This window comes from Elgaria multicarinata, chromosome 6 (assembly GCF_023053635.1).
Source record: "Elgaria multicarinata webbii isolate HBS135686 ecotype San Diego chromosome 6, rElgMul1.1.pri, whole genome shotgun sequence".
Taxonomy (NCBI): domain Eukaryota; kingdom Metazoa; phylum Chordata; class Lepidosauria; order Squamata; family Anguidae; genus Elgaria; species Elgaria multicarinata.
The window spans coordinates 66,965,181-66,981,673 of NC_086176.1; the positions used below are offsets into that span (position 1 = coordinate 66,965,181).

Consider the following 16,493-nt stretch of genomic DNA (forward strand, 5'->3'; position numbering starts at 1 on the left):
GATGAAAAATAACTGATCAGTGATCTATAGCTTGACATGGCTGATATGTAGGACAAACCAAAGTCAGTCTCTCCCCCCCTATTTTGTAGATATGGATATTACTTTGGTCTTTGTTAGTTTATGTATGTATTCATTGCAGAAGTAAAATGGAATGTCATTCAAAGAGATTTGGGGCAAGAGTTATATTGCTTATCATTGTTAGGAAATAGGGCCTATGGTTATGATCTGTTTGGTAGATGCAAAGTCTTCAAATGAAAGGGCCATGTTGTTCTGTTCTGGTGTAACTATTTTAAAAGAGGAACCCTTAGAAAGGAAAGGAAACGGTTGTATAATTCAGTTGTGTAAGCAATTTTCAGAACATGATAGGTTGTATCCAACGGTGCCCTTCTGTTTGCAGAAGCGGCTTTGATCCAGCGATGGCTCCCACAAATGGAAAGGGGAGGTGATTTTGGCTAATTCTTCCTTTCCCCCTGTGTCTTCCAAAAAATTTCTCCAAAGGATTAGAGAACCCTCCACGACAATGTGGGAAGTGCCGTGGGGTTCTGCAGGCAAGGTAGGGAATCTGCAAAAATGGCCACCCCACTACTTCTGTTTGTGGATGTCATTGTTGAATCGAAGGTTCTGGCTTTCATAGAAGGACACCTTTGGAGATAACGCAATAGAATTACCTGTTCCTTAGATAATATTGGATTGTGAGTAGAAGAGGAACATTAAAAGACATCTAATCCTCATTAAGTGATGTTCAGTATATATCCTATAATGACTGTATCCTGATATGTACAACTGTCTGAAATCATCACAGCTAGTCAGCTAGCTGTCATGGTATTATCATAATTGGAACTGCTTTTTTTTATAATGAGGAAAACTACAGTAGATACAGTGGTTTATTTGCTTCTTAGAGGATATAGATATGCCTTGGTTTCCCTGAGGGGATCTCCTTCATGTAGTGGGTCTTTTTATTTACATGGAACCACACTTTAGGGACTGTAGTTAAGCACCCTTGAAGTCATAGTTGTTCTAATCAAGTTTTATTTGTCCCTGCAAGCTGCTTTCAGTGCTGTTTTTCTTGGTCGAAAGGCCATGCTTGAAAGAGCCATGCTTGATCAGACCAAGGGTCCATCTAGTCCAGAATTCTGTTCTCACAGTGGCCAAACAGCTGCCCACAGGAAACCCACAAGCATGACATGTGTCCTCCCACTCATGTTCCCCAGTAACAGGTGTACATAAGCACACTGCCTCTGACATTGGAGGTATCATATAGCCATCAGGACTACTAGCCATTAATAGCCTTATCCTCCATGAATTTGTCCAGCCCCCTTTTAAAGCCATCCAAACTGGTGGCCATCACTACATCTCATGGAATTGAATTCCATAGTTTATTTAAGCATTACGTGAAGAAGTACTTCCTTTTATCTGTCCTGAACCTCCTACCAATTACCTTTATGGTATCTTGAAAACTCCAGGAAAGTTGCAGTTTCTTTGGAGGACAGAACACTAGAGACAAATGATGTCTATGTAATAGTGTTTATTATTAACATATGTATCATTGGCATTATGGGAGTTCAGCAGAAAATAATGCGTGCTGAGCTAGTTACACCACAATGGGCAGTATCCAATACAACACTGCCACTAACGTAAATTATATTGTGCTAGTGTAAGCAACCTCTAATGCAATGCCAGCAAATGCTAATGTTGTTGCATTAGAGGAACCTCCTAACACAATTCATACAGCAACATCCAAAGTGTATCTTTGCCCTCAAAGAGTTATGGCAGCTTCTAGACACTTCCGTACCTAGTAATTTGGGCATGAGTTTAAGGTAGATTCAAGGAAGGTGGCCTTTGAAATCCCCAGCACCAGTTACTTATTGAATTGTACTCATTGCTTTGATCAGTCATCGGCTTATAAAAGCGAAAGTTGTTCCTCTGTTGTTCCACCGTTGTGCACAGTGGCATTTGAATGTATTTGAATTTTAGTCCATCATCTTCATCTATTTCTGAGTTTCTTGTTGTGTGACTCCAAATATGAGAAGTGGTCCTGAACAAGTATTTTGCTCAAGTAGCTTTCCTTGCCTTTTCTCACCTTAGGGAAAGGAATTTTGGCCAGAAATTGTCGCATTGCTATTTATTATGCAAAACCATAACAGCAATGCCTTTCCTTCTATATTCAAACTCTCAAAATATGCTAGAGGGGCAGTTCAGACAGGATGTCCTAGGGGAGATGTCATAAATTTTACTAGATAAATGTAATTCTCAGAAATGAGTCCCATTATGGACTCCATAATTTTACTTTTTCTTAACTGGAAAGCCATGAATTGGCTGATGGGTATATTACATTTTTGGTATAGGTATAAATTTAAAGTGTCTAAATAACATTATATATTAAAGCAGGGGTGGGGAACCTGTAGCCCTCCAGATGTTGGACAACATCTCTCATCATCCATGAGCATAGGCCATGCTGTTTGTGGCTGATGGGAGTTGGTGGCTAGCAACATCTGGAGGGCCATTGGTTCTCCATAGCTGTTTTAAAGTTTTAAATGCAAAGATAAATACTAGGATAGTATAAAATTTATTTAATCCAGAAAATTACTATAATATATTTATGAAGGTGCTTTGATAATCACAATGTCTAAAGCTCAACACAAATATTCGATAGTTACCAAACTTTTAGTATGACTATCTTTGTATTCGTTGTTGTTTATTTATTTAGGTTACAATTTTCTTTCTTTATATATAAAAACAGAAAGTTTGTTTCACTTGGGAACATCTCCTGAATGAAGTTTGTTTCACTGGTTTTGCCTGGGTGGGGCCCCTGAGGACAAAGGAATCAATAAAAATGGCCTCCTCTCCCTTCTGCCAGTGGATCCTCTGCTGGTACACAATTTCTTCCCCCACTATTTATCTGTAAACTACCTCTCCCAGAGCTGCACAGAAGGTAGATCAGATCTATAGGTGATGTGCAGTAGATTGGAAAGAAGTTCTAACTCCCTATTGTTTAACAACAACAACAACAGCTAAAAGATCTGTCTGTAAATGTGTTTTTTGTAAAACCAACCACGACCGCACACACACTTCGGCTTTATTTTTCTTAATTAGGTGGTATTTCCCCAATAATAATAATAATAATAATAATAATAATAATAATAATAATAATAATAATATAATATTTATTTCTTACCCGCCTCTCTTTGGATCGAGGCAGGGAACAACATTAGTACAGAATCAATACATCTTAAAAATTCTTGATTTTACATTGATCTGGATAGGCCTGCCGGAAAAGGCTAGTCTTTAAAGCTGCCTTAAAATCACACAGAGTTAATTTTACGAATCTCCTCCGGCAGGCCATTCCACAATCTGGGGGCGACAGAAGAAAAGGTCCTCTAGTAAACTGATGTCAGCCTAGTTTTAGCTGACTGAAGTAAGTTCACCCCAGAGGACCTGAGTGTGCAGGGCGGACTGTATGGGAGAAGGCGATCCCGCAAGTAACCTGGACCCAAACCATTTAGGGCTTTAAAGGTAATGACCAACACTTTGTACTTTGCCCGGAAACTAATTGGCAGCCAGTGGAGTGACTTTAACGTTGGGGTAATATGCTCACCCCTAGATGTACTGGTGACCAACCTGGCTGCCATATTTTGAACTAGTTGAAGTTTCTGAACTAGGTACACTGGTAGTCCTATGTAGAGCGCATTGCAGAAGTCAAGCCTTGAGGTTACCAGCGCATGCACTACTGTCTTTAGGTCTTCTGACTCTAAGAAGGGGCGCAGCTGGCGTATCAGCCGAAGCTGATAGTAGGCACTCCTGGCCGTCGCAGCTATCTGTGCTGTCATTTGGAGCGACGGATCTAGGAGCATCCCCAAACTGCGAACAGAACTGGTTGACACACCTCCAAACCTAGGTCAGAGCCCTTGACAGCAAGCACCTCTGTTTTGTCTGGATTCAGCTTCAGTTTGTTTTTCCTCATCCAGCCCATTACTGCCTCCAGGCATTCATTCAGAGGAGACATATTATCCTTAGCTGATGCTGTTATTGAAGGCATAGAGAAATATATTTGGGTGTCATCAGCATACTGATAGCACCCCGCCCCATGCCTCTGGATGATCTCTCCCAGTGGTTTCATGTAGATGTTAAACAGCATTGGGGATAGGATGGCACCTTGTGGTACGCCATACAACAGCTCCTTTTTTGAGGAGCAACTATTCTCAAGCATCACCATCTGGAATCTACTTGAGAGGTAGGACCGGAACCACTGGAGCACAGTGCCCCCGATTCCCAACCCCCTCAGGCATTCCAGAAGGATACCATGGTCGATGGTATCAAAAGCCGCTGAAAGGTCCAAAAGTACCAGCAGGGACACACTCCCCCTGTCAATACTCATGCGGAGATCGTCCACTAAGGCGACCATAGCTGTCTCAACTCCGTATCCCGCCCTAAAGCTGGTTTGAAATGGGTCTAGAAAATCTGTATCATCCAAGACTGCTTGGAGTTGGAAGGCAACTGCCCTCTCAATCACCTTGCCCCAAAATGGAAGATTTGATACCGGTCTGTAATTATTAAGGTCCAGGGGGTCCAGGGAGGGCTTTTTTAGAAGTGGCCATACAATTGCTTCTTTTAAACATGGTGGAAAACTCCCCTCCCTGAGAGATGCATTAATAATATGTTGTAGTTGTAGTCTAACTGCATCTCCTCCCTGGGCGACCAGCCGAGAAGGACAGGGATCGAGAGGACAAGTTGTCTTTCTTACTCGTCCAAGCAGCTTGTCCACATCATCAGTACTCACCAACTGAAACTGATCCAGTGTAATCCTACTCACGGAGTTGCTGGACACTTCATCTTCATCTTCTGTTATAACGACGGCATCTAAATTGGCTCTTATCCGAGAGATTTTATCTGTGAAATGATCATTAAATTCATCACAGCGAACTACCGAAGGTTCTAAAACTGGGTTCAGGGGAGGAGGTGCCTGAGTTAGACCCCTCACCACCCTGAACAGTTCTGCTGGACGCAAATTTGCAGACGCAATGTGGTCAGAAAAGAAAGCTTTCTTCGCTGCATGTATTGCCACCCCATGGGAACGAAGATGTTCTCTATGACGTACCTTGTTGGATATGAGACGAGTTTTCCGCCATCGGTGCTCCAGTCGTTGACCTTCCTGCTTCAACTTCCTGAGATCTTCTGTGTACCAAGGTGCCCGATTCGAAGCAGGTCGGAGAGGACGTTTGGGGGCAATCGTGTCGATAGCCCTAGCTAGGTCTTGATTCCATCTATTGACCAGGGCTTCAACAGGATCGTTGACAATACCAGCCATAGCACCCTCTAAGGCTTTCTGGAATCCAAGAGGATCCATCAGCCTTCGAGGGCGGACCATCTTAATAGGTCCGCCACCCCAGCAGGGGCGGATGGTAGCCATGATATTAACCCTGATCAGAAAATGGTCTGTCCATGACAACACAGAGGTATTTATCACCTCTGCCCACAGATCTGTCTGTTCGGAACTGAAAACAGCATCGAGGGTGCGACCTGCTGAATGTGTGGGTCCAGAGACCAATTGGGATAGGCCCATGTTTGTCATGGATGCCATGAACTCCCGAGCTGCACCTGACAAACCACTCCCAAATGGGATGTTGAAGTCGCCCAGGACCAAAAGCCTGGGAGACTCCAACACCAACTCCGACACCAGTTCCGTGACTATGAAGGACTATAAAGTCCATTTAACCAATATTAACTTGCCATTCTTTATTTTAAGTTTTGATAAAATTCAAAGTATCTAAGGAAGGATTATCACATACTATGAAAATAAAACTATGCTATTATATTAATAATTCTATCAATGGTAATTAATTTGCATTTTGTGGAGATGTGGGCTTTGTACCATGTTCCTTAATTATACCTATATATATATATTGTCTTTCTTTTCAATTGTTTTGACCCTTTCTCCACACATATCCATGGAGAAAAACTGCTCCATTAACTTGTAAGGAGAAATGGGAATTAGTCTATTTAGGACAACCATTGACAGGGAGCACCAGGCAAATTCTGTGGGTGCGTTCATGGCTACAGCTCAGCCAAGACCTATTTTGAGAAGCACTGAGAAAAACTCTCATCAAGATTAGCCCTACCTAGAATGCATTGTGAACCGCCCAGGGAGCTTTGGCTATTGGGTGGTATAAAAATGCAAATAATAATAATAATAATAATAATAATAATAATAATAATAATAATGCTCCAGTCTCAAATATCAGTCACAAAACAACATCTGACCAAAACGTGTTGCAGTCTTCTCAGTAATGACTGTGATGAAGAACAACTTTTGCTGCCTTTCCAACCTGGATGGCAGGTAAGGCATTAGATGCAGCAGCATTCTAAGGCTGCAGACTTGAGTAACCATGGGAGACTGAGTTTACAAAGTAGGGGTGCCTCTAACTTCCACCCCACTCCAAATCCTTAGGGCTTTAGACACATCATTATGTCATAGTGGTCTAGATTCAACTTCATGGGCTTATTTATTTATTTATTGCATTTATATACTGCCCCATACGCGAAGCTCTCTGGGTGGTTTACAAAAGTTAAAAACAGTAAATGTTAAAAACAAATACACAAAGTTTAAAAACATAAAAAGCATAAAAACAGCACTATCCTTATAAAAGCTGCCTTGAGATGACCATGTTCTTGAGATGCAGCTAAGAAATACATTAAGTAAATATTTTTTTTTTAAAAAAAGAAATAACTTGTGGAGTAGTGGTGGTCCATGGTGCATATTCATCTGGCTCACAAGACAGAGATGTAAAGACCAAACTCCCCCCCCCAAAAAAATCAGGAAAAAATGTTTTTTTTTTTTTCTGAGAAACAAGTTTGTTTTCCCCCAAAAAATTTTTAACAGCTTTTGAATGAATTGAATGATTGAATTGAATGAATGATTGCATTTATATCCTGCCTTTTTTCATCCAAGGAACCCAAGGCAGTGTACATAATCTTCCTTTTATCCTCACAAGAACCCTGTGAGGTAGGTTGGGCTGAGAGTCTGTGACTGGCCCAAAGTCACCCAGTGGGCTTCCATGGCTGAGTGGGGACTAGAACCTGGATCTCTTGATTCCCAGTCCAACACTCTAACCACCATACCACACTAGCATTGGATTATGAAATATTTTCTTTTAGAATTTAAGACGAAATATTTCTATATGTTACTCAGCTTGTACTCTCCACAAAATAATTTCTTAAATCTATGTAATAACGCTTTTGTAGAAAGATTAGAGATGTAAAATGTCTGATGCCATGGGGGAAAATGATTTTTAGTCCTCTCTGTAAGACTCCCAACATAGTTATTTCTTTCATTAAAATGATTGATGTAAAGTACATTTTACTGATAGACATTTCTGCTCAGTTTCCTAACATGTGAATAAAGTCTTCATTGTGCATTCCTGACAGAAAATGTGCATTCTTGACAGTTTGGATTTTGTTCTGTAGAGTTCTGTGTTTCTGAGGCTGTAGCAGTCATTTAACATCGCCCTAATCTATTCAGACAATAATTACAAATTTACTAACAGTTTACTTTTAAAAGTTTTAAAATATAATGATAATTTTGTGAGCAAACTAAGTTACACACAAAATAACTTTAGGTACAGAAAGGCAGCATTATGTTCCTAAAGTAACCTGCCCCAACGTGGTGCCCTCCGGATGTTTTAGACTACGGCACCCAGCATTCCTAAACATCGGCTATGGTTAGGTATTGCTTATTTTTTAATACCATCCCATTTCTGTTTTTTTCTGGACACCGCCCCCCCCCCCCCGGAAAAAAACTCTGGATTTTTCTATGGCCTCAAAATTTCTCTAGGCCGTCATTTGTCTTGTTAATTGGAGGCAGGATATATATGAAGTTTTCTGAGGGTTTTGTTTGTTTTTAAAATGTGGGAAGTACAAGGAATCAGAAGAATTCCTTTATATACTCCTCACTTTTTAAGTAGCAATATGAAAAACAAAACCATCAGTACAAAAGCTGGCAGGAAAACAAATGTGGTAGATTACCTCAATAATCAGTGTACATTGCACATTCTTGGTAGCCTGTTCCATTTTATTAATTTAGATGGCTTTATTATGCAATAGGATTTAATTCATCGCCTAGCATAAACATTTCGGCAACTGTTGAACAAAATTATGAAAGAGATGAGCCTTAATTACTTTTTCATCAAACTGATAATCATAAAAGGCAAACAATCTGGGAGAAATTGATGTAACACTTGCTTTATTTGTTCATAACTTGGCAAGCGTTGTGTTGCAGGTGTGATGAGAGTACTGTATGAAATATTGAGGCTCTGTAGAGGGAGCTATTTATTTGAATTTGTTTTTCATTTTATTTTACTTCAGAAGCTTTTGAAATTCTTGCAATTTCCTTGGATCATGCCCCTGTTGTTCCAGACCAGATCCCGGTTTTATTTTTCATTGCGGAATCCATTTTGTATAAACTCTGCTATGATGCAGTAGAGAAGCCGTATCTATACTCATGTGAAATCAAGTTGTGCAAGGTATGTTGTATTTTTTTTTTTTACAGTAATATGGACGTTGCATATTTTTCCATACATGGGTGCTTAAACTTCAGTGGCATTGCAGCCTTTGCATGTCAATATCCATTTATAGTGGTCTTACCCCAGGAAGGTCTTTGCTCCTTTGTGGAAATTGCATGTAGCGTCATCCAGGGCAGAGCTTTTCCACATAAGGCTTTTACTGTGTGATCGTGATTTGTCACTCATGTTTGTTTGTGGGTTCTTTACATGACACTCAACTTCCAGGGCCCCTCATGCTTTCTGGCCATTATAGTGGCTTTATTCTCAATCAGGAAGATGCAATGAGAAATTTTATCTTACTTTGAAATGGGAAAATGTTTGGTGAATTTCTGGAATCCCGCTGTATCACAGCTACACCACAGAACCATCTAGTGGCTGTATAATGAAACATATAGAACTTGCCCAGAAAGAATACCCCAGGGAAAAAAACACATCTGAAGGAGCCAATCTTAATCTCGCAAGGAAACAGAAGCCCTGGGAAGGGTGCCGGATTTTAGCCTCATGTAGAAAAGCCCTCAGTTTTGGAGCTGTGGCTGTGGCGCACTCTTCCTGTGGAAGGCCCACCAGGCTAAAACCCTATCCAGATTGAGATAATAAATGAAAACTTTATTGTTCTTCCTGGCCTTTTAGTTCCCCCCCCCCTGGAATAGGGGAAACAATGTTTGTATTGATCTTTGCATTTTATTTGTTTATTTAGTGTTGTATGCTGCCGTGAGATGTGTAGCAGAAAAGTGGAAAAGAAATGTTACTTCCTATTATTATTTTTTAAAAAACACGCGCATTAAAATACTTCATTTATTAGAACCATAGTGACCCAGCACTTGCAAAACTATGGCATTGGTGATGATTTACATCAGTGCAAATAGCATGATTCAGTGTAACATCACTGATGTACAAACCAGATATTATACTTGATGTACTAACCAATGACAGCTGCTTCTCCTGGATCCAAATTCAAAATCTTTGCTATGGAAGTGAATTATGGAAACTGTATTTTATACTGTTCAGCCTTTATAATGGAGAATAGGATTTGCACCAATGTGCTTAAGTAAAATCTTCTATCATCTTTATAACTTGTTCTATCTTGAGTTTTTATCTCCCTTAATTCATTGGTTTTGAGTAGTCCATAAAGGAATATTTTGTGAAATACAGTTTCTGCTTTCAAGTGATACTTTAATGAGATGCTCTAAAACACGTATGAGAAATGAGGGTGGTGGTTTTGGTTTGCTATGCATATGGTAAGCTAATAATTTCCATGATTATCTTGCGTAATATGCTTCCCACTATTTAAATGATGTGACCTCTTTATTCTCCCATATGGCTTATCATTAACTAAGATGTATTATGTTAGGTCACATAATCTTAAAGTAGTAGCAAGAGATTTATGCATTCAAGAGGGAGGATGAAATTGAAGCCATGTAAATGAGAGTGTTCAAATGAGAGCATTTACTTCTGAAAGCCGAATAAGACCTGCAGGATAATTGAAGAACTGACTGGTATATCATTGTTTAATGGTTTAGCCCTGGACTTCAATCATGTACCTCTCTCTTATCATTCATAGTGCCCTTTCAAACAACATGTTTTTGTCTTGACTGCAATAGTTTCTGTCCTAAAACTTTTTGAGAACAGTGAGCCATGAGATTGGCCTGCCGACAACCAGGAACATTTTGGATGGAAATAATGCTGTCACTCAAGCCAATGAGCACTTTGTTTTATTTATGCTTTGTAACACGATCTATCCTTATTTCAAAAGAGCCCTGATTCTCACCACCCCAACTTGACATGTGTACATAGACACAGATGGACACACACACGCAAACACACACACACACATGCTGTTGCACACTGGGCCATTACAATGGATAAGAGGCCTGCACATGCCTGCAGTATAACCATCTAGTCCTTCTCTTCCCTGGCTGCATGTTACTCAAGTGCAAGGAATGAAGAATAGGACTATTTTGTGCCCTATGTCTATTCCTCTTTGCATGAGCAACTGTGCCTGCTCATGTATAGATCTTGTCCTACGTCTTTAGTCGATTACACAAAATGCAATTAACTGGACATTCCTGTAGAGCTATATGTTGTCTGATATATGTAATATAGTAACGAGTTAACACCAAATTCAAAGGATTCATAAGACACTAGATTCTTAATGTACTTTACTGACTGGGGGACATGCAAGGGTTCCACCCAGAGAGCTTTGGCTATTAGGCAGTATAGAAATGTAATAAAAAATAAATACCGGTTGAAATGTCTATTCAAAACAGGTTTCAGTTAGTTCTTCAGTGGAAAATTTAAATCCTCCTGACACTTCTCCCAGATATGGACTCTGTGTGTGGAAATTGAATATTAGGTTCTGGAAATATGAGTTGTAACCACCATAATAGAGTTTTTTCCCAAACAAGGCTTTCATCATTCAATCGCCTTGCCCCGTTCATGGTATTTTAGGGGCAGAGGAGTCCAAGAGCTTTCAGACGGGGAAAATTGTTTTCCTCTATCATTGCTTTGCCTCCTGCTTCTGTTCTACAATAGTGATGAACAGCTTTCTCTTTCTTCACATGGGGAAGAAAGAGGAAGCAAGCAACGACCACGTGGCCCACTCAGTGGGCATTTTTATTACGCTGTATCGCCTGCACAGGACAGGAAATGGCAGCAGGTCTTGTTATAGTCAAAAAAATTGGATTTTCTGGTCTTATTTTTTGATGGAAAAAAGAGCAGAAGGAAGGGGAGATGCATGGGGGGAGGACATTGTCATCTAAAGGAGCCACAAACATCCATGAGCGGCCAGTAATGAGCGTGCTATAAAACGCTCATCTGATGATGCTCCAAATGATGTATCTTCAACTTGTAGCCCTCCTGTGTTTTTTCACCATTTCAATCCTTTTCTTCCCACAAAAAAATCTATTAAGGAATAAAATGTGAAAAAACCTCACAATATCTCTTGCTTGGTAGTACCAGGAGCCCTCTAATTGGAAGCATTTACAATTATGTTAATCATTTGTGGTATATCAATGTCCTGATTGGAAAAAAATAACCAAGTGTCTTCTAGTTTTCAAACACGTTTCTGCCTAGCCTTTTGGAGGCAATTCTTTCTCATCACAGCCAGCCAGGCAAGTAGCTATTTACAAACCTGTGCCACCATTAATGGATGTATTGCTGTAGCTGCTCTGTAAAGACATCCATATTTTTGCTCTGGCCATCATTTAATTCTCTATGTGTAATAGAATATCTTGTATTGAATTTTTTGCTGCACTCAGACCTATTTCCAGGAAAAGCAATGAAGTGAGCTGTTCCACCTATTCCAAGGAGCCCAATTATTTTGACATCTCAAATTCCAATACACTCTCCAAGACGTCTGTTGTCTTGTTTTTCCACTTTATTTTTTTTTAATGATGGCTGTATAGAGACAATTAACTTTTTCAGACATTATTGGATTTGTTCCCCTTTCCTACCCCTTACCTCTAGTTTGGCCAGTGTGTTAATGAATAAAAAAACATTGTGGTTCACCAAGCACCAAGTGGAAGATATTTAAAAAATTGATTTTGAATCACAAGGTGCATCATGGGCATTATTAGGATAAGCACATATTTTATATGAGATCTCTGTGATGACTTGTTATCTGTTCTTTAGCGTTCTTATTATTCAGAGACACTGCACCTCCCATTATTATCCTGGCTGCTTATTAGGTTTTCTGGGAGTCATTTTCAGAGAGGAAGGCCCCAAACACATGCCTTTTCCTCATTAAAACATAGGCTCTCTGATTTACTTCTTGGGGATTCTAGCAACTCATGCTCTCTGCACCCTACTTATGCCACTATTGCAGCTTGCAAGCAGGAGCAACTGCTGTTCTGATCTTTGCTGCCCCGCACCACCACCACCACTGGAGAGTATATTGCAGTGTTCAGCCCAGTAAGCCAATAAGGACCCATCTGACCCTATAAAGCTGCTGCCATTCATTCAACAGCCAAAGCTCTCTGGGCAGCCTACAGAGATTGAACCCCTAAAATTATAATATTTTACACAATTTTACACAATCAGCAGCAAAAATGTCAGGACTCTTTAAAACCTTATCATGTGGTGTCAAATGCTTGGGAGTAAGAGAAAGGCTTAGCTGAAAAGATGGCAATGTTGGTGCCAGGTCGACCTCGCTGGGGAGAGTGTTCCATAACTGGAGGGAGGCCCCGTCCCTTGTTGCCATTCTCTAAACCTCTCTCAGAGGAGGTACTTGGATGATGATGTTACTCATGGGCATCCACTCATAGGGGCAAGTGGGTGCAACTGCCCCTCCTCCTCAGATTCCAGTCATGACGTCATTCTGAGAGCAGCAACAGGGGCTGCCTTGCTGGGCATGCTCCATCTATGTCTCCTTTCCGTTCATAGCCACACGGGCGAGGCTCAGGACAGGGCAGCAGGCCAATAAACTAAACCTGCCACAGGAGCGCCTCCTCCTAACACAAAGAGGAAGTGCAGGCAGCAGCACAACCAGGCTCTTCCATGCCAAAATGGCTTCTCATGCTGTGTATGCCTGTCCTGTTTATCTCTTCTCTCTGGTTCCTCATAATGTGGGCAGTTGAGGCCCAGCCAGGGGAGGTCAGTAAATTAAAGCTGGGGTGGGTGGGATGGGATTTCACTGATCTCATTTGAGACTGGCTGCAATGCAAATGGTAGAATGTAGACCTGGAAGGGGTGGTGAGGCTGGCTTTCTGGCAGGCCCACCCAGGCAGTGCTGCAGGCTGTTATGCACTCAGTTGGGTAACCTGTGGGAGCACCTGCCTTGTAAAGCAAAGGGGCAGTAGTATGATGGGCTCTCTTTGATAACTGTGAGGATGCAAATCACTGACTTTCCATCCTGTTTCATCTAGCATGGTGTCACAACTACTCCCTTTGGGTCTCCTTTTTACTTCTCTCTATTAAAGGATCCCAACCATGGACCCAGTCGGCATACTGCTACTCACTGGTTCTGTGTTTCACTGACTCTTCTTGGCCCCACAGCAACCAGCCCAGCACACTGTGCTCCATTGTATTCACCCTTTTACTTCACTGCTACTACCATATATCCTAGTACCTTACCTCAGGTACTTTTAAGAATCCAATCCAGTATGAAACAAAATAACTTTTATTTAACAATAAGTAAGTTCATGCAGTTTATCAATCTTGTGGTTTCATTTGTTGCAATACTTGTTTGTTTCAATACAGTATATATCATGTATCTTTGCCTACTCTACTCACTAGTCAAATCTATCTCCTCCTGTTTCCTCTTTTCACAAAACAATAAAATGTTGGTCCTACTCTGTTCTAAACCCTACAGCAGACAAACCTAGACTCTCACTCAGTCAACTCTCCACACACAACTCTCAACTGCTAACTGTCATTCCCTTCAAACACTTGAATCTAACAGACAATCAGCGTCCACTCCCCCTCCCAACAGAATTAACCACTTACCATCCTTACCATATGAAGTCCAAACAGCATTTACAATGCAGATATATGGAATAGAAAAAGTGAAACATCACACATGGTCCCCTGGCTGAGTTCATTTTAAATTAAAGTGAACCAGTGCATTTTTTTCCCAGCCAATAGGTGAGGTGAGATGGGGGAGAATACAGGAATGTCACCCATACAGAAAGTGGCTGGGGTGGGGGGCATTGCTTGAAAGAACCATCCCTGCCAGTCTCAGAATCCCAAGGAAAAATGCAGCCCTTATATACATTGGCTTTTTATGGTTTAACTTCCCCCCACCCCTGTAAACATGCATGGGATTGGGCTGTTAAAGTTGGTATGTGAAAGCACCTTAAAACCTGGGAAGGTGCTGGGAAAATACTGAAAGAGAACATGTGAGAAAGGGAAGCCTACCATTAGCAGAATGAAGCAGATTCCTCAGGTAGATAATGTTGGATATTATGAAAGGGAGGCCTACCATTAACAGAGTGAGGCAACTTCCTCAGGTAGATGATTTTGGGTATTATGAAAGAGAGGCTTACCATTAGCAGAGTGAGGCAGCTTCCTCAGGTAGATGATTTGGGGTATTATGAAAGGGAAACATTGTTATTTATTTACTGTATTGTTGTTCTATTTTTACTGCCAGGGAGGAGTAGAGTTATTTATGGTGTGCTGCCTCAGGTTCCAAAATAATTTGTCCAGCCTTTGGTTCTAAGCACCTTGACTTCAGGGGAAAGACTTTTGCTGTTCTGCCCTGGGCAGCAAAATGACATGGGCCTGTCCTGTGGGAACTCAGAATTTTAAATCAGTATATATACAAATAGTGGTTTCCATGGAGTGGTCAAACCTGAATCGTATGTTGTTATCGGGATGCTAATAGTAGGCCTTGGTGATAATGTGGCATAAAGTACTGAGGGAATTGGCTTTCCAGCTCATGGATATGAGTGGAGAGGTGGCTAACCACTAAGTCCTGAACGTAAGCAAAATTCCATTAATTGGTGGCAAAAGTTTTTTAAAAAGTTTTGTAAATTATTTTTGTGGTGCTAGGAAATGAATAGAAACAACATGATGCCAAGAAACGTCTTTGTATTTCTTTTTGACAGCTTGGATTTTTGGTCTTTTTGAGGCTTCTTCTATTATATTTCTTTGGTTGTCAGAAGTTTCCAGAAGAAAGCAAATCCAGGCTACATATTGGCTTAAAAGGTAGATCATTCTCTCTCTCTGTCTTTGAGACACCCTTGGGAATCCAAAGCGTTTAACTACCCCATTTACTGTGCCCACCCCAGTAATGCTCACAAAGAATCTGTATCAGAAGAGAGTGGCTAAATCCAGATTAACTTCTTATTCCATTCCCATACTTATTCCAGCTTTGCCACTGACTGTTTAATGCACTGTAACACTGCAACAGGATTGAACAACCTGCAGCCATTTGCCTAATTTTGTATAGCCCGTTGACTAATTTCTAAAGCCCTCTGCAATCGGTCAGTTCAGACTTCTTGCAAGAGTGATCTGTTCATTCTCCAGCAGCCCACTGGATGGAGAAGAGGTGGAGCGGGGGAAGATAGAAGGGGATGACAGAAAGAACAGGAGAAAAGGGGTGGCCGTGCCCACTGCTGGCAAGCAGCTTCTAACAGATGAACCCCAAGGGAACGTGCCCCTCGACAGAAAAAAACATTCCCCATGCCTGCAGTATAAGCTTCAAAAGGGTGAATTGGCTTTGGAAGGTGGGCACTAATCTCAAAGGATGGACAGGGATGGTTGGCAGTAATGGGGATGGCTGCTGCTGCTGAACGAATTGCCACTTCATGCACTCAGTAACTCAGCTTGGTGCTGTAAAGTTCACCTCCCCCAATATAGACCTGTGCAATCATTTAGAACCTCGGAGGAGGTCATGCTGGTGGTACCACGATCTGCAGTCTGCCAGGAAGTGGGCCTTCTCCACAGTAGTGCCCAATTTATGGAAGGATAAATACTCTCTGGTATTCAAGAGGCGCCAATTCTCACATGCTTAGGGCGTCCATTAAAGACCCATTTCTTTACCCAGCCTTTCCCTGAGTGAATGTGCTGCCCATTCTGTGTGTAATTACAGTGTTGCTTTAATTGCTTTAATGTTTTTTATATTAACGTTTTAGCAATTTTTAAATGTATTTTAATGTATGTTATAATGTATCTTGTGAACTGCTTAGAGATATTTTCAAATATCTTCAGCAGTGTAGAAATTTATTAACAAAAGTAAGTAAAGTGTTGGTAAAGGCAGCTGCCACCACCATTTTCATTATCCCTTCTGCCTCTGGGCTCCGCATCCAATGTTGTGTATGTTGGGATTGGGGCCCAGAGACACTGGGTGTAATGAAGATGGCAGTGGCTGTACCCACCTGGTCAGGGACTTTTCTTCATATTGCTGGGCCACTTTTTTTAAAAGGGGAAGCTGACATCAGCCAAGGTGCCCTAGCTTGCTGGGTGATGTTGCCAGGCCAGGCCATAAATAATGTATTTAAT

General features: G+C 41.1%; 1 protein-coding gene across 1 annotated transcript in view; it reads left to right on the top strand.

Moving 5' to 3' along the window:
- TMEM232 (transmembrane protein 232) overlaps positions 1-16,493 on the top strand; it is a 147,860-nt gene that overhangs the window by 26,233 nt on the left and 105,134 nt on the right. Inside the window, exons 5-6 of the mRNA XM_063129540.1 lie at positions 8,359-8,516; positions 15,098-15,197. Coding sequence (XP_062985610.1) covers positions 8,359-8,516; positions 15,098-15,197 — 258 coding nt within the window. The remainder of the gene's footprint in view (positions 1-8,358; positions 8,517-15,097; positions 15,198-16,493) is intronic.